The following is a 19,107-nucleotide window of genomic DNA, read 5'->3' as shown; positions in this document are numbered from 1 at the left end:
ACTGGACTGTTGCTCAGTGGTCCAAAGTACTGTTTTCGGATTAAAGCAAATTTTGCATGTCATTCGGAAATCAAGGTGCCAGAGTCTGGAGGAAGACTGGGGAGAAGGAAATGCCAAAATGCCTGAAGTCCAGTGTCAAGTACCCACAGTCAGTGATGGTCTGGGGTGCCATGTCAGCTGCTGGTGTTGGTCCACTGTGTTTTATCAAGGGCAGGGTCAATGCAGCTAGCTATCAGGAGATTTTGGAGCACTTCATGCTTCCATCTGCTGAAAAGCTTTATGGAGATGAAGATTTCATTTTTCAGCATGACCTGGCACCTGCTCACAGTGCCAAAACCACTGGTGAATGGTTTACTGACCATGGTATTACTGTGCTCAATTGGCCTGCCAACTCTCCTGACCTGAACCCCATAGAGAATCTGTGGGATATTGTGAAGAGAAAGTTGAGAGACACAAGACCCAACACTCTGGATGAGCTTAAGGCCGCTATCGAAGCATCCTGGGCCTCCATAACACCTCAGCAGTGCCACAGGCTGATTGCCTTCATGCCACGCCGCATTGAAGCAGTCATTTCTGCAAAAGGATTCCCGACCAAGTATTGAGTGCATAACTGAACATAATTATTTGAAGGTTGACTTTTTTTGTATTAAAAACACTTTTCTTTTATTGGTCGGATGAAATATGCTAATTTTTTTAGATAGGAATTTTGGGTTTTCATGAGCTGTATGCCAAAATCATCAGTATTAAAACAATAAAAGACCTGAAATATTTCAGTTGGTGTGCAATGAGTCTAAAATATATGAAAGTTTAATTTTTATCATTACATTATGGAAAATAATGAACTTTATCACAATATGCTAATTTTTTGAGAAGGACCTGTATATGTGTATATATATATAAAAAAGAAATAATGTATACAGAATTAATCCGTGCCAGACCTCCCAACCCCCCCCCACCCCCATTACCTAACCTTTCTAATGTCTTAAAAGGTCTTTTTTTGTTATAAATACAACTATATTTTTCCTTAATCTTAAATTATACAATAGACATTGCTGTAATAAACTATAATAAACAATACACAGTAGTACTGTACAAAACGTGTGCTGTACTATACACCATAATACATTTTTTTTTTTTTTTTTATAAAATGTATCTACCAGACACAACAATAACTCTCATATTTCTCTATTATTTCCTTCTTTATTTCAATAGTGTTGTATTTTGTAGGTGTAATTGCACGAAAGAAAGACTACTTTACTGAGCCGAATTCCTTCTTCTCTCTCACTCGCTGTCCTTGCTGTCTGATACACAGTGACAGCTACTGGCAGGAGTAATTATACAACAACAAATAGTGATATTTTTTTTTCATTTTCTCACCACTGCACTGCACCTTCTTTGGGGACATTTTAATGTTGAATTGTACAAAATATAAAGAAAACACTTATATATATACAGTGTATCACAAAAGTGAGTACACCCCTCACATTTCTGCAAATATTTCATTATATCTTTTCATGGGACAACACTAGACATGAAACTTGGATATAACTTAGAGTAGTCAGTGTACAGCTTGTATAGTAGTGTAGATTTACTGTCTTCTGAAAATAACTCAACACACAGCCATTAATGTCTAAATAGCTGGCAACATAAGTGAGTACACCCCACAGTGAACATGTCCAAATTGTGCCCAAATGTGTCGTTGTCCCTCCCTGGTGTCATGTGTCAAGGTCCCAGGTGTAAATGGGGAGCAGGGCTGTTAAATTTGGTGTTTTGGGTACAATTCTCTCATACTGGCCACTGGATATTCAACATGGCACCTCATGGCAAAGAACTCTCTGAGGATGTGAGAAATAGAATTGTTGCTCTCCACAAAGATGGCCTGGGCTATAAGAAGATTGCTAACACCCTGAAACTGAGCTACAGCATGGTGGCCAAGGTCATACTGTGGTTTTCCAGGACAGGTTCCACTCGGAACAGGCTTCGCCAGGGTCGACCAAAGAAGTTGAGTCCACGTGTTCGGCGTCATATCCAGAGGTTGGCTTTAAAAAATAGACACATGAGTGCTGCCAGCATTGCTGCAGAGGTTGAAGACATGGGAGGTCAGCCTGTCAGTGCTCAGACCATACGCCGCACACTGCATCAACTCGGTCTGCATGGTCGTCATCCCAGAAGGAAGCTGACGCACAAGAAAGCCAGCAAACAGTTTGCTGAAGACAAGCAGTCCAAGAACATGGATTACTGGAATGCCCTGTGGTCTGATGAGACCAAGATAAACTTGTTTGGCTCAGATGGTGTCCAGCATGTGTGGCGGCGCCCTGGTGAGAAGTACCAAGACAACTGTATCTTGCCTACAGTCAAGCATGGTGGTGGTAGCATCATGGTTTTGGGCTGCATGAGTGTTGCTGGCACTGGGGAGCTGCAGTTCATTGAGGAAAACATGAATTCCAACATGTACTGTGACATTCTGAAACAGAGCATGATCCCCTCCCTTCAAAAACTGGGCCTCATGGCAGTTTTCCAACAGGATAACGACCCCAAACACAACCTCCAAGATGACAACTGCCTTGCTGAGGAAGCTGAAGGTAAAGGTGATGGACTAAACCCAATTGAGCACCTGTGGCGCATCCTCAAGTGGAAGGTGGAGGAGTTCAAGGTGTCTAACATCCACCAGCTCCGTGATGTCATCATGGAGGAGTGGAAGAGGATTCCAGTAGCAACCTGTGCAGCTTTGGTGAATTCCATGCCCAGGAGGGTTAAGGCAGTGCTGGATAATAATGGTGGTCACACAAAATATTGACACTTTGGGCACAATTTGGACATGTTCACTGTGGGGTGTACTCACTTATGTTGCCAGCCATTTAGACATTAATGGCTGTGTGTTGAGTTATTTTCAGAAGACAGTAAATCTACACTGCTATACAAGTTGTACACTGACTACTCTAAGTTATATCCAAGTTTTATTTCTATAGTGTTGTCCCATGAAAAATAAATAATAAAATATTTGCAGAAATGTGAGTGGTGTACTCACTTTTGTGATACACTGTATATATACAGTATATATATATATATATATATATATATATATATATATATATATATATATATACATATGTATGTATATATGTGTGTGTGTGTGTGTGTGTGTGTGTATATATATATATATATATATATATATATATATATATATATATATATATATATATATATATATATATATATATATATATATATAATGTATGTATATGTGTGTGTGTGTGTGTGTATATATATATACAGTGTATCACAAAAGTGAGTACACCCCTCACATTTCTGCAGATATTTAAGTATATCTTTTCATGGGACAACACTGACAAAATGACACTTTGACACAATGAAAAGTAGTCTGTGTGCAGCTTATATAACAGTGTAAATTTATTCTTCCCTCAAAATAACTCAATATACAGCCATTAATGTCTAAACCACCGGCAACAAAAGTGAGTACACCCCTAAGAGACTACACCCCTAAATGTCCAAATTGAGCACTGCTTGTCATTTTCCCTCCAAAATGTCATGTGATTTGTTAGTGTTACTAGGTCTCAGGTGTGCATAGGGAGCAGGTGTGTTCAATTTAGTAGTACAGCTCTCACACTCTCTCATACTGGTCACTGAAAGTTCCAACATGGCACCTCATGGCAAAGAACTCTCTGAGGATCTTAAAAGACGAATTGTTGCGCTACATGAAGATGGCCAAGGCTACAAGAAGATTGCCAACACCCTGAAACTGAGCTGCAGCACAGTGGCCAAGATCATCCAGCGTTTTAAAAGAGCAGGGTCCACTCAGAACAGACCTCGCGTTGGTCGTCCAAAGAAGCTGAGTGCACGTGCTCAGCGTCACATCCAACTGCTGTCTTTGAAAGATAGGCGCAGGAGTGCTGTCAGCATTGCTGCAGAGATTGAAAAGGTGGGGGGTCAGCCTGTCAGTGCTCAGACCATACGCCGCACACTACATCAAATTGGTCTGCATGGCTGTCACCCCAGAAGGAAGCTTCTTCTGAAGTCTCTACACAAGAAAGCCCGCAAACAGTTTGCTGAAGACATGTCAACAAAGGACATGGATTACTGGAACCATGTCCTATGGTCTGATGAGACCAAGATTAATTTGTTTGGTTCAGATGGTCTCAAGCATGTGTGGCAGCAATCAGGTGAGGAGTACAAAGATAAGTGTGTCATGCCTACAGTCAAGCATGGTGGTGGGAATGCCATGGTCTGGGGCTGCATGAGTGCAGCAGGTGTTGGGGAGTTACATTTCATTGAGGGACACATGAACTCCAATATGTACTGTGAAATACTGAAGCAGAGCATGATCCCCTCCCTCCGGAAACTGGGTCGCAGGGCAGTGTTCCAGCATGATAATGACCCCAAACACACCTCTAAGACGACCACTGCTTTATTGAAGAGGCTGAGGGTAAAGGTGATGGACTGGCCAAGCATGTCTCCAGACCTAAACCCAATAGAACATCTTTGGGGCATCCTCAAGCGGAAGGTGGAGGAGCGCAAAGTCTCGAATATCCGCCAGCTCCGTGATGTCGTCATGGAGGAGTGGAAAAGCATTCCAGTGGCAACCTGTGAAGCTCTGGTAAACTCCATGCCCAGGAGAGTTAAGGCAGTTCTGGGAAATAATGGTGGCCACACAAAATATTGACACTTCAGGAACTTTTACTAAGGGGTGTACTCACTTTTGTTGCCGGTGGTTTAGACATTAATGGCTGTATATTGAGTTATTTTGAGGGAAGAATAAATTTACACTGTTATATAAGCTGCACACAGACTACTTTTCATTGTGTCAAAGTGTCATTTTGTCAGTGTTGTCCTATGAAAAGATATACTTAAATATCTGCAGAAATGTGAGGGGTGTACTCACTTTTGTGATACACTGTATATACACACACACATATACATACATATATATATATATATATATATATATATATATATATATATATATATATATATATATACAGTGTATCACAAAAGTGAGTACACCCCTCACATTTCTGCAAATATTTTATTATATCTTTTCATGGGACAACACTATAGAAATAATACTTGGATATAACTTAGAGTAGTCAGTGTACAGCTTGTATAGCAGTGTAGATTTACTGTCTTCTGAAAATAACTCAACACACAGCCATTAATGTCTAAATGGCTGGCAACATAAGTGAGTACACCCCACAGTGAACATGTCCAAATTGTGCCCAAAGTGTCAATATTTTGTGTGACCACCATTATTATCCAGCACTGCCTTAACCCTCCTGGGCATGGAATTCCCCAGAGCTGCACAGGTTGCTACTGGAATCCTCTTCCACTCCTCCATGATGACATCACGGAGCTGGTGGATGTTAGACACCTTGAACTCCTCCACCTTCCACTTAAGGATGCGCCACAGGTGCTCAATTGGGTTTAGTCCATCACCTTACCTTCAGCTTCCTCAGCAAGGCAGTTGTCATCTTGGAGGTTGTGTTTGGGGTCGTTATCCTGTTGGAAAACTGCCATGAGGCCCAGTTTTCGAAGGGAGGGGATCATGCTCTGTTTCAGAATGTCACAGTACATGTTGGAATTCATGTTTCCCTCAATGAACTGCAGCTCCCCAGTGCCAGCAACACTCATGCAGCCCAAGACCATGATGCTACCACCACCATGCTTGACTGTAGGCAAGATACAGTTGTCTTGGTACTTCTCACCAGGGCGCCGCCACACATGCTGGACACCATCTGAGCCAAACAAGTTTATCTTGGTCTCGTCAGACCACAGGGCATTCCAGTAATCCATGTTCTTGGACTGCTTGTCTTCAGCAAACTGTTTGCGGGCTTTCTTGTGCGTCAGCTTCCTTCTGGGATGACGACCATGCAGACCGAGTTGATGCAGTGTGCGGCGTATGGTCTGAGCACTGACAGGCTGACCTCCCACGTCTTCAACCTCTGCAGCAATGCTGGCAGCACTCATGTGTCTATTTTTTAAAGCCAACCTCTGGATATGACGCCGAACACGTGGACTCAACTTCTTTGGTCGACCCTGGCGAAGCCTGTTCCGAGTGGAACCTGTCCTGGAAAACCGCTGTATGACCTTGGCCACCATGCTGTAGCTCAGTTTCAGGGTGTTAGCAATCTTCTTATAGCCCAGGCCATCTTTGTGGAGAGCAACAATTCTATTTCTCACATCCTCAGAGAGTTCTTTGCCATGAGGTGCCATGTTGAATATCCAGTGGCCAGTATGAGAGAATTGTACCCAAAACACCAAATTTAACAGCCCTGCTCCCCATTTACACCTGGGACCTTGACACATGACACCAGGGAGGGACAACGACACATTTGGGCACAATTTGGACATGTTCACTGTGGGGTGTACTCACTTATGTTGCCAGCCATTTAGACATTAATGGCTGTGTGTTGAGTTATTTTCAGAAGACAGTAAATCTACACTGCTATACAAGTTGTACACTGACTACTCTAAGTTATATCCAAGTTTCATGTCTATAGTGTTGTCCCATGAAAATATATAATGAAATATTTGCAGAAATGTGAGGGGTGTACTCACTTTTGTGATACACTGTATATATATATATGATTGTAAAAAGTACATTAAAATACCTAAAAACATTCTTTAAAACCTCAAACAAGGGACGCAGCCTAAAACAGTGCATAAAAGCATGAAACACTGTTTCCCTCTGATTACAAAATGGACAGTGTGGTAAAATCTCCGGGTTTAAAACTGAGATAATACCATGTAAAATTCTCCACTGCATGTCAGCAACTTTTTTGGTTAATGGGGGTTTATATAGTGCTCTCCACTCTGGCTTAACATCATCATTTAACTTAAAAACATCACGCCATGGTGTGTCAGTCCTTCTATTTAGTTTTTTCTTGTTCAGAACCTTTACACAGGCTCTGTACAGCATTTTACCAGATGCAGTCTTTATGTCTATGTTGGATTCCTCCTTACACTCCAAAAGAGGGCCTTCACAGTCCTGTAAATCTGGCATGATGGTGATGTCTGGGAAGGGGTCATCCTCTGTAGGGCAAACCACCCCCGCACTATACTCCTGCATCTGCTCCCGCTCCTCAGGTGAAAGAACAGACTTCCATCTCTCGAGAACCTTACTCACAACACGAATGGACTTTACTCCCAACCGTGTGGCCACATCCTCCGCATGTGTGAAATCAGGTCCTGCAATGTCCACCAGCCGACGCAGAGTTGTGACTCCTGCTGAAACGTTGGTTCTAGTCAGTGCAGGGGTGTTTGCACCAGTTAAATTCAAACGTGTTCCATAAACCAGAGGTTCTTCTAAAAGCCAGTATAGAGATGAATCATCGTGTTTTTTTATTTAAAAAAAGTTCCAGACTCTAAAAAACAGGCAACCCAGCAATGTCCAGTGCCTTATTGTCCATTAAAAACAAGGTTCTATCCAATCCTAGACCTCCTGCTGTGTGCAAAATCCTGCAAGCCACTGCCCTCCAAACCAGTTCTTTGGGTCCCACGAGGAGTCTCTGGATAAACTGGAGACGGAAAGCAGCAACCCTACTGGCCAGATGGATAAGTCCTTGTCCCCCTTCATCCTTTGGCAGGTATAGAACTCCCTGCGAGATCCAATGCAAGCGGTCCCAAAAAAAGTCCACCAACTCAGCCTGCAGTTTTGCTAAAACATTTGTTGGGGGGTCCAAGCACGCCAATTTATGCCACAATGATAACAACAAGTACCCTTCCCCTATAGGACATTTGGGGAACTATCCATTTCCATTTATTTAAACACGCTTTAATTTTTCCAACCATGCCATCCCAGTTCTTTTCAGTACAAGTATTATCCCCCAAGTACACTCCCAGGTATCTGAAACCACCCCTCCTCCACATCAACTCATATGGGAGAGTAGGTTCTCCACCATCCCACTCACCAACTAAAACTGCTTCACTTTTATTCCAGTTCACTTTAGCCGATGATAAAACTTTAAAATCATTTAAAAGTTCAGCTAAAATGTCCACATCAGTCTGGGTACTTGTTATTACAACTAAATCTGCATATGCTGAAATACATAGAGGAACAGTACAAGGAGGCACCACCAGTCCGGAAATACATTCTCTTATTTTACACAATAGTGGTTCAATTGCTAATGAGTGCAACATACCAGACAAGGAACAACCTTGTCTTATGCCTCTATAATCTTTAAAAGGAGCACATAAACCCCCATTGACTAATTACACTTTCAATGTCACTGTACAAGACTTTATCCATCCATGTATCCATGTTCAACTCAGTCAAATGCTTTTTCTTGATCTAAGAAAATGAAACCAGCCTTCAAGCCCAACAGTCTGGAGACTTCCAAAACATCCCGAATTAGATATACAGTGTATCACAAAAGTGAGTACACCCCTCACATTTCTGCAGATATTTAAGTATATCTTTTCATGGGACAACACTGACAAAATGACACTTTGACACAATGAAAAGTAGTCTGTGTGCAGCTTATATAACAGTGTAAATTTATTCTTCCCTCAAAATAACTCAATATACAGCCATTAATGTCTAAACCACCGGCAACAAAAGTGAGTACACCCCTTAGTGAAAGTTCCTGAAGTGTCAATATTTTGTGTGGCCACCATTATTTCCCAGAACTGCCTTAACTCTCCTGGGAATGGAGTTTACCAGAGCTTCACAGGTTGCCACTGGAATGCTTTTCCACTCCTCCATGACGACATCACGGAGCTGGCGGATATTCGAGACTTTGCGCTCCTCCACCTTCCGCTTGAGGATGCCCCAAAGATGTTCTATTGGGTTTAGGTCTGGAGACATGCTTGGCCAGTCCATCACCTTTACCCTCAGCCTCTTCAATAAAGCAGTGGTCGTCTTAGAGGTGTGTTTGGGGTCATTATCATGCTGGAACACTGCCCTGTGACCCAGTTTCCGGAGGGAGGGGATCATGCTCTGCTTCAGTATTTCACAGTACATATTGGAGTTCATGTGTCCCTCAATGAAATGTAACTCCCCAACACCTGCTGCACTCATGCAGCCCCAGACCATGGCATTCCCACCACCATGCTTGACTGTAGGCATGACACACTTATCTTTGTACTCCTCACCTGATTGCCGCCACACATGCTTGAGACCATTTGAACCAAACAAATTAATCTTGGTCTCATCAGACCATAGGACATGGTTCCAGTAATCCATGTCCTTTGTTGACATGTCTTCAGCAAACTGTTTGCGGGCTTTCTTGTGTAGAGACTTCAGAAGAGGCTTCCTTCTGGGGTGACAGCCATGCAGACCAATTTGATGTAGTGTGCGGCGTATGGTCTGAGCACTGACAGGCTGACCCCCCACCTTTTCAATCTCTGCAGCAATGCTGACAGCACTCCTGCGCCTATCTTTCAAAGACAGCAGTTGGATGTGACGCTGAGCACGTGCACTCAGCTTCTTTGGACGACCAACGCGAGGTCTGTTCTGAGTGGACCCTGCTTTTTTAAAACGCTGGATGATCTTGGCCACTGTGCTGCAGCTCAGTTTCAGGGTGTTGGCAATCTTCTTGTAGCCTTGGCCATCTTCATGTAGCGCAACAATTCATCTTTTAAGATCCTCAGAGAGTTCTTTGCCATGAGGTGCCATGTTGGAACTTTCAGTGTCCAGTATGAGAGAGTGTGAGAGCTGTACTACTAAATTGAACACACCTGCTCCCTATGCACACCTGAGACCTAGTAACACTAACAAATCACATGACATTTTGGAGGGAAAATGACAAGCAGTGCTCAATTTGGACATTTAGGGGTGTAGTCTCCTAGGGGTGTACTCACTTTTGTTGCCGGTGGTTTAGACATTAATGGCTGTATATTGAGTTATTTTGAGGGAAGAATAAATTTACACTGTTATATAAGCTGCACACAGACTACTTTTCATTGTGTCAAAGTGTCATTTTGTCAGTGTTGTCCCATGAAAAGATATACTTAAATATCTGCAGAAATGTGAGGGGTGTACTCACTTTTGTGATACACTGTATGTTGTCAAAAATTGACCTTCCAGGCACACAGTACGTCTGATCAAGATGTACCACCTGCTCCATCACTTTACCCAGTCTCGAGGCTAATGCTTTTGAGAGCAGCTTACAGTCTGTACAGACCCCTTCTTTGGCAGCAGGGTCAGGACCACCCTCCGGCAGCTCAACGGAAGCACTCCGTCCCTAATACTGCTTTGAAGAACTTTCAAGATATCCTGACCCAACACTGATCAAAACCTTTTATAAAACTCGACAGGGAGGCCATCGATACCTGGCGCCCGACCATTCTCCAATCCCTGGAGAGCCTCATAGAGCTCTCCTAGGGATAGCTCCTAATCAAGCCATTCAGCAGACTTGTGTAAGCTGGTTAGGGTCATTAAAGAATCGTTCTTCGACCTCTTTAACCTCAGTCCACTCGCTCTTGTACAGTTTTGAAAAAAACTGTACTGTCTGCCTGCAAATTTCAGAAGGATCTAATAAGAGATCTCCTGATTCTATTCGCACTGCATGCATAAATCTTTTCTGTCCATTACTCCGCTCGAGACCAAAGAAAAACTTAGAAGGAGCATCCATTTCCGACGCGTACTGAAATCTTGATCGGACCAGAGCCCCTTGCACTCTTGTGTCCAGAAAGTCAGCTAGAGCTGTCTTTTTTTTGTTTTTAGTGCTTCAATGTGTCCCTTGTTTCTTGTGGTCTCTGCTAAACACTGCAGTTCCACTATTTCAAACTCCAGAGCTTTAAGCGATCTGATTGTATCCCTAGTGACATTAAAAGTGTATTGCTGACAGAACATTTTAGTTTGTATTTTTGCTACGTCCCACCACTGTTGAATTGAGGTAAAAGCTGTTTTCTGTGCGCTTAAAACCTTCCAAAAAAAAGTAAAAGACTATAAAATTAACATCATTTAAAAGTGCAGTGTTAAAATGCCAGTACGCGCTCTGTGGCTTCACATTACTTTTCTGTACTGTACACTGGACCATAGAATGATCCGAAAAACCAACTGGGGAGATAAAACAGTGTGTAAAAACAGAAAGCTGATAATTAAAACCATAAAAACGGTCCAGCCTTGCCAACGAGAGTACATTGTCTTTAGAATGAGCCCATGTGTACTGTCTTTGCCTGCAGTGAAAATTCCTCCAGATGTCACACAACTCGTGAGTCTCCAACAGCTCGCACAAGCGCTTACGGGAGGCGGCATGCGGTTCTGTATGATTCCTGTCCATGTTGTCTGCAGTACAGTTAAAATCCCCACCCAGTATTAAAGTCAGTGGAATTACAGCCTGCAATGACAGTGTTCAGTGTGTCTAATAACAGCATCCTGTGCACTCCCCTAGTTGGAGCATAAATACAAATAAAAACAAAAGTTTCATTTTCAAAGTCTGCTGTCACCTTTAAAAGTCTACCATTTAAAATCTCTTCCACTTTCTAAGAACATGGTATAAAATCTTTTGATAAAAGAATAGCAATGCCAGTACTAGTAGAAGAGCCGTGACTTAAAAACGCAAGCCCCTCCCACTCCTTAGCCCAGTCATCAGCATTACTAGCGTACTGTGTGTTTCTTGTAGAAAAGTAACATCTATCCCCTTCAGTTTCACCAGCTCATACAGCTTGGTTCGCTTTACACAGTCTCTTCCCCATTAATGTTTAAAGTCGCAATTCTAATATCACCCATTAATAAAAATAAATAAATAAGTCTTATAAAAATGGCTTAAAATAAAGGCCATTCTGACCCAGGAACAGCAGATAATCTCATACATCTTCTTCAATGCTCTCTTTATTATGTTTAGTCAATATTTTTTTAAACCTAAAAAACTCTAATTCAGTAAAAGCCTTCTCCTTCCTAAAATACTTGACATCATGTACAAATTGGGCACAGCTTGAAAAATAATCTTCAACACGTACACCTCTTCGACCCTTAGTGACTTTTAAAAACTGTTTAATTTCCTCAACTTTGTACAGTACAGGTATGCTCTCCTCCTGCGAGCACACGGACCAGCCTGAGTCTGAGAGAGATCCTTCACTCTCTGATTCCATTTCACTCACTGCTATAGCCTCTGTTTTAGCCTGTTTAATGCCCTCCCCTTGGGCTCGCTTTTTTCTTTTACCTGGAACTTTGAAAACCCCTCTTCCTCCATTTCTACCTCCATTCCATCATTCACCACGGTTTCTACTGGGGTGTTCTCATTACAGTCATCACATATCTGATCACCCTGTTCCTCTAAGTTCAGACTCTCCTGCTCCACAGGGGACCTTTCCACAGCAGGCTCTCCTGCCGCTGGTGACGCCCGGAGAGGCTCACCCTCGGCTGGCGCAGCCTCAGCAGCTGTCTCCTGAGCATGCTCAACCACGGCCGGTTCATCCCCCCCAGGTATCTGATCCGGTAACCGAGTCACTGGGTCCTGCACAGCTGTCCGAGCAGCAGCCGTAGTGGGAACGACCACCACAGGCTCAGTCTCGTTAGGCCCCGTTCCCCCTGCATTCCTACCCCCCAAATCAGCAGCTTCACCATTACTGTTAGCACTTTGATGGCAATTACGGACGAGATGTCCAATTTCTCCACACCTAAAGCACTTCATATTAATGTTGGAAGTTACAAACACAGTATAATCAAATCCGTCCACCCTGAATTTTAAAACCAGATCCAGTTCATCCTCACCGTCTCTTAACACCATGAACACCAGCCTTCTGAATGACACTAAGTGCTTAACCAGTTGTGATTTACAGCCAAGGGGTATTTTTTTAATGGGGGAAACAAGTTTTCCAAACCTGGACAGTTCCTGCGCAATCAGTTCATCAGAAATAAACGTAGGTACATTGGAGATGATAATTTTTTTAGATGGGGTACTGAGGGGCAGAACAGGCACAAGACTCTCATTAATCACAATTCCGTTCTGAACCAGCTCACTTGCTTTCTCCACAGAAGCCAGAAACATTACCACTGCATTGTTCATTCTTGATGCAGACAACACATTATTGTAGCCGACTGCGACCCCCGCCGCCAAACAACACTCCTCCACACTCACCCGGCACTCCACCTTCACACCGTGCCGGCGTGTCAAGTTCTCAAAGCACCGGGTGTTTGGGAAAGCCATGCTTCCAGCAAAAATGCCGGTAACAGACTCCCCCGCGCACTTCGCGCACACACACAAACACTCACGCGCACTTTCACCCAAACACTCGCACACAAACTTCAAAATTAAATTAAACAAAACAAACTACAGAAAAGGTTTTGGCAAAAAACGTCACTCACGCTCACCATGCTCCACTCTCCACCGCTCACACCCGCGCATGCGCACTCACACACTCGGAGAGACAGAGAGACAGAGACGGTTGATGTCAACTTGTTCATGATGTCACGTGTTTCGCGAATTTCGGTTCGTAATCCGAAATTTTTTCGTACGTTAAGTAGGGTTGGGCGATATTGCTGATTTTCATACCGTCATACCGTCTTCAGGAAATACCGAGGTATACGGTATTACCGGGGGGGGGGGGGTCGCGGACAAACTTTACAGTGTACACACTTGAGTGTAATTACAATATTTCAATGTTTTATTATAAAAAGATTTAACAATCTGAACGTCAAACATTGCTTATCTTGTCTGATCTATAATAAATACGCACAAGTATAAATGCATGTGTATCAATTACACTTTAACACAAACATTAACACAACATTTTGGCATTGTAATCTCTCTCTGCCCACACAAAACTGAATAATAGCAGGCTACACACTTCAATATATTTCAAAAGTTAACTGCTTAGTTTATAGTTACAGATATTTCTTAAAAGTGTATGAACATGTACGATTAGTTATGCCTGTAATCCAGAATTAAGTTCTATACCGTAACAAAAAATATGAATGTAAATGTTCATGTTGCGATAACTGTGATGTAAAGTAATGTTAAAATAATTCAAAGTCCAAACATTTGAGTGGTTAACGAGAACGCTACTTTACATGTCACACAAGCTCAGTGCAAAACAACTCGAGCACAGAAACGGTACAAATCCGATCTATTCCCTACACACTCGCTCCCTACGCCCTATAGTGCGCTTAACTTTCTTAAAGGGCCAGACAATATATTTTATAATTCAAATTACACGACAGGTGAGACATTCTTTTTTCTTAATATAGCGCTTTTATTTAGGAAAAAATAGTTCTTACATAGGCAGGAAAATCTATGGCAGACAAGAGTCAGAACAGCGGATTGGGCGTAACGTTATTATTACTGTTTGCTCCTTTTTCTCAACACTTGTGCTCGATTTACACTGAAGATATATTTAGTAAATAAGTACATGTCCGCGCATGCACGCCGTGCTTGTGTTCATTTCCGGTTGAACTGATAAAAAATGTTGATTTTGAAAAATTAAAAGACGAGCCGTTTTTCAGTTTCTGCTTGTTAGCTCACAGCTAACGCTAGCCAGTGTGGCTTTTCACTCGTCTCTGTGTTATCAGCTTACACCAGTGAGAACCCCACAGCCAATCAGCGAGCTCCAACCGCCTACCCCTCCCACCCCTCCCTCACTGTGGATGCGCGCGCGCATGTCCTAAAGTCTCAGTTTTCAAGGTAAACCTGAAGCAGAAATTTGGCGCTTCACATTTAAAAAATACCGTCACCATTTTTGAATACCGTCACCATTTTTAAATACCGCGGTATACGGTAATATCGTCATACCGCCCAACCCTAACGTTAAGTTGAAAAAGATTGTTCATAACCCGAAATGTTCTTATGGTAAACTGTTCGTAACTCAAGGGTCTACTGTATATACAGTATATACACAGCCTGGCCAAAAAAAGGTCACACACTCTAATATTTCGTTGGACCGCCTTTAGCTTTGATTACGGCACGCATTCGCTGTGGCATTGTTTCCACAAGCTTCTGCAATGTCACAAAAAATTTTTCTGTCCAGAGTTGCATTAATTTTTCCCCAAGATCTTGTATTGATGATGGGAGATTTGGACCACTGCACAAAGTCTTTTCCAGCACATCCCAAAGATTCTCAATGGGGTTCAGGTCTGGACTCTGTGGTGGCCAATCCATGTGTGAAAATGATGTCTCATGCTCCCTGAACCACTCTTTCACAATTTGAGCCCGATGAATCCTGGCATTGTCATCTTGGAATATGCCCGTGCCATCAGGGAAGAAAAAATCCATTGATGGAATAACCTGGTCATTCAGTATATTCAGGTAGTCAGCTGACCTCATTCTTTGGGCACATAATCAGAATCAGAATCGGGCTTTATTGGCCAAGTATGCTCACACATACAAGGAATTAGTTTTTGGTTACACAGATGCTTGCAGTGCACGAAAAATACAATACAGACAATCTTATTCACACAGCTCACTCTCTCTCTAACACACACATTCATACCTGTAAACATAGAAAACATTGTAAACATTTAGCATGTGCAATTTACATTGTAATTTTAAAAAGGTGCAGTTTTGTGCAATATAAAAACTATAGAAAATATAAAAATATATAAATATGAAATGGAAGTAAAGGTGAAAATCCTGTGTATGCCATTACATAAATGAAATAGGTAGTTTTTGATGTGCAAGTGTCCCGAGTATTAACAGTACAGTAGTGTTCAATTGTTCATGAGCGTAATGGAGTTTGGATAAAAGCTTCTCTGTAGCCTGGTCGTTCGGGTCTTCATGTGGCTGAAGCGTCGGCCTGATGGAAGGCACCGAAACAGGTGATGACCAGGGTGAGACGGGTCAGTGATGATTTTCTCTGCACGCTTCCTGGTTCTGGAGGCATGCAGGTCCAGCAGTGTGGGCAGCTTTACACCGATGGTCCTCTCTGCAGACTTGATGATGCGCTGCAGATGCAGATGATCCGCCCATCACTAGGTTCAATGTTGCTGAACCTAGACCTGACCAACTGCAGCAACCCCAGATCATAGCACTGCCCCCACAGGCTTGTATGGTAGGCACTAGGCATGATGGGTGCATCACTTCAGCCGCCTCTCTTCTTACCCTGATGCGCCCATCACTCTGGAACAGGGTAAATCTGGACTCATCAGACCACATGACCTTCTTCCATTGCTCCAGAGTCCAATCTTTATGCTCCCTAGCAAATTGAAGCCGTTTTTGCCGGTTAGCCTCACTGACAAGTGGTTTTCTTAAGGCTACACAGCTGTTTAGTCCCAATCCCTTGAGTTCCCTTCACATTGTGCATGTGGAAATGCTCTTACTCTCACTATTAAACATCTCCCTGAGTTCTACTGTAGTTTTTCTACGATTTGATTTTACCAAACGTTTAAGTGATCGCCGTTCATGATCATTTAAGATTTTTATCTGACCACATTCCTTCCTTGAAGATGATGTTTCCCCACTGTCCTTCCACTTTTTAATAATGCGTTGGACAGTTCTTAACCCGATTTTAGTAGTTTCAGCAATCTCCTTAGATGTTTTCTCTGCTTGATGCATGCCAATAATTTGAACCTTCTGAAACAGATTAACATCTTTTCCACGACCACAGGATGTGTCTTTCGACATGGTTGTTTAACAAATAAGAAGCTACTCACTGCATCAGTTAGGGTTAAATAACTTGTTGCCAGCTGAAACATAATCACCCATGCAGTAATTATCCAATGGGAGGCTCTTACCTATTTGTTTAGTTAAATCCAGTGTATATACACACACACACACACACACACACACACACACAGATATATATATATATATATATACAGGGGTTGGACAATGAAACTGAAACACCTGTCATTTTAGTGTGGGAGGTTTCATGGCTAAATTGGACCAGTCTGGTGGCCAATCTTCATTAATTGCACATTGCACCAGTAAGAGCAGAGTGTGAAGGTTCAATTAGCAGGGTAAGAGCACAGTTTTGCTCAAAATATTGCAATGCACACAACATTATGAGTGACATACCAGAGTTCAAAAGAGGACAAATTGTTGGTGCACGTCTTGCTGGCGCATCTGTGACCAAGACAGCAAGTCTTTGTGATGTATCAAGAGCCACGGTATCCAGGGTAATGTCAGCATACCACCAAGAAGGACAAACCACATCCAACAGGATTAACTGTGGACGCAAGAGGAAGCTGTCTGAAAGGGATGTTCGGGTGCTAACCCGGATTGTATCCAAAAAACATAAAACCACGGCTGTCCAAATCACGGCAGAATTAAATGTGCACCTCAACTCTCCTGTTTCCACCAGAACTGTCCGTCGGGAGCTCCACAGGGTCGATATACACGGCCGGGCTGCTATAGCCAAACCTTTGGTCACTCGTGCCAATGCCAAACGTCGGTTTCAATGGTGCAAGGAGCGCAAATCTTGGGCTGTGGACAATGTAAAACATGTATTGTTCTCTGATGAGTCCACCTTTACTGTTTTCCCCACATCCGGGAGAGTTACGGTGTGGAGAAGCCCCAAAGAAGCGTACCACCCAGACTGTTGCATGCCCAGAGTGAAGCATGGGGGTGGATCAGTGATGGTTTGGGCTGCCATATCATGGCATTCCCTTGGCCCAATACTTGTGCTAGATGGGCGCGTCACTGCCAAGGACTACCGAACCATTCTGGAGGACCATGTGCATCCAATGGCGGTGCTGTGTATCAGGATGACAATGCACCAATACACACAGCAAGACTGGTGAAAGATTGGTTTGATGAACATGAAAGTGAAGTTGAACATCTCCCATGGCCTGCACAGTCACCAGATCTAAATATTATTGAGCCACTTTGGGGTGTTTTGGAGAAGCGAGTCAGGAAACGTTTTCCTCCACCAGCATCACGTAGTGACCTGGCCACTATCCTGCAAGAAGAATGGCTTAAAATCCCTCTGACCACTGTGCAGGACTTGTATATGTCATTTCCAAGACGAATTGACGCTGTATTGGCCGCAAAAGGAGGCCCTACACCATACTAATAAATTATTGTGGTCTAAAACCAGGTGTTTCAGTTATTTTGTCCAACCCCTGTGTGTATATATATATATATATATATATATATATATATATATATATATATATATATATATATATATATGTATATATATATAATCGGGGCTGATCAAGGTATTTTTCTAACTGATCGGTATCGGCTTTACTAAACCCGATCGTAATCCCGATCCTTTGTTTTACATCAGCATGTCAGCTGTGTGGAAATACTTCAAATTGGAAAGTGAAACAAGTCCAACAGCGAAGTGTATAGTCTGCAATGCGAGCATTTCACGAGGCGGTAGGAGCAGAGCTTCGTTCATTACTTTTACTATTTATATGTTGTGTGAGTCAAGGATCACTCCGGTTTACAAAACAATATCTTTTAATCCGAGTATGAAAACTTCTGGACCATAACATACAGTTTTTACGAGTTTACGTGTTACTAGACTGAATGACCGCTCAGTATCAAGCACTCAGATTGGCTTAGTTATGTAACCGAGCGTCGTAGTGATACACTTGCTTAATAAAGAAATAAATACACGGTATATTCACAAATTGTCGGGAGCATAACACTTTATTAACTTCTTCTGTTACGGTACCAAATAGTGGACAGCTAGAGTCATCGCGTTAGCCAAGCACGCTATTCCATGCACTATTTTTTACAAAATAAAAGTAAGGGTCAAAACACACTCACTGCGTAGAAACGTCCATCAAACCATTGTCACAATACAACCACAGAAAAGTTTGTTACAGTTACAACACACATACAAGTACGGTGGCTCATAAGAAACAAACCAGATATCATTTAACCAAATGATCTACAATTACTACCAATTTGATACGGCACCTAAAAAATAAACACTCAGTCGAATACAGCGAGTTTATTATTATATGATGAGTAGAGGAACCGGCTGTCCGCTAACACAGCAGAGATGCTGATTTTCCTCAAAAAGAACCTTCACTTCATTTTGAGTGTTCTAGTTTTACTACTACATTGCTGCACTAAGTTTGTTTACTTTTATTTTGTAAAAATTAAAGAACATTAAGCAATAGCTTGGATGCAGGCAATTTTTTTACTGCAGCACTGCAGAGCTTATTCAGTTGTTAAACATATACAGTGTATCACAAAAGTGAGTACACCCCTCACATTTCTGCAAATATTTCATTATATCTTTTCATGGGACAAC

General features: G+C 42.4%; 1 protein-coding gene across 3 annotated transcripts in view; it reads left to right on the top strand.

The window, feature by feature from the left end:
* Positions 1-19,107, top strand: part of prelid3b (PRELI domain containing 3) — a 66,403-nt gene that overhangs the window by 11,380 nt on the left and 35,916 nt on the right. For 2 of the 3 annotated variants that reach the window (XM_062997600.1, XM_062997599.1), the window contains exon 2: positions 12,938-13,128. The exons of the other annotated variant lie outside the window; for it this stretch is intronic. In XM_062997600.1, coding sequence (XP_062853670.1) covers positions 12,974-13,128 — 155 coding nt within the window. In that variant the 5' untranslated portion in view covers positions 12,938-12,973. The remainder of the gene's footprint in view (positions 1-12,937; positions 13,129-19,107) is intronic. 3 annotated transcript variants of the gene reach the window in all.

The sequence above is a fragment of the Trichomycterus rosablanca genome, chromosome 6 (genome assembly GCF_030014385.1).
Source record: "Trichomycterus rosablanca isolate fTriRos1 chromosome 6, fTriRos1.hap1, whole genome shotgun sequence".
In the NCBI taxonomy this organism is placed as follows: domain Eukaryota; kingdom Metazoa; phylum Chordata; class Actinopteri; order Siluriformes; family Trichomycteridae; genus Trichomycterus; species Trichomycterus rosablanca.
Note: the sequence above shows the minus strand (reverse complement) of the source record. Positions and strands in the feature narration are given on the sequence as shown.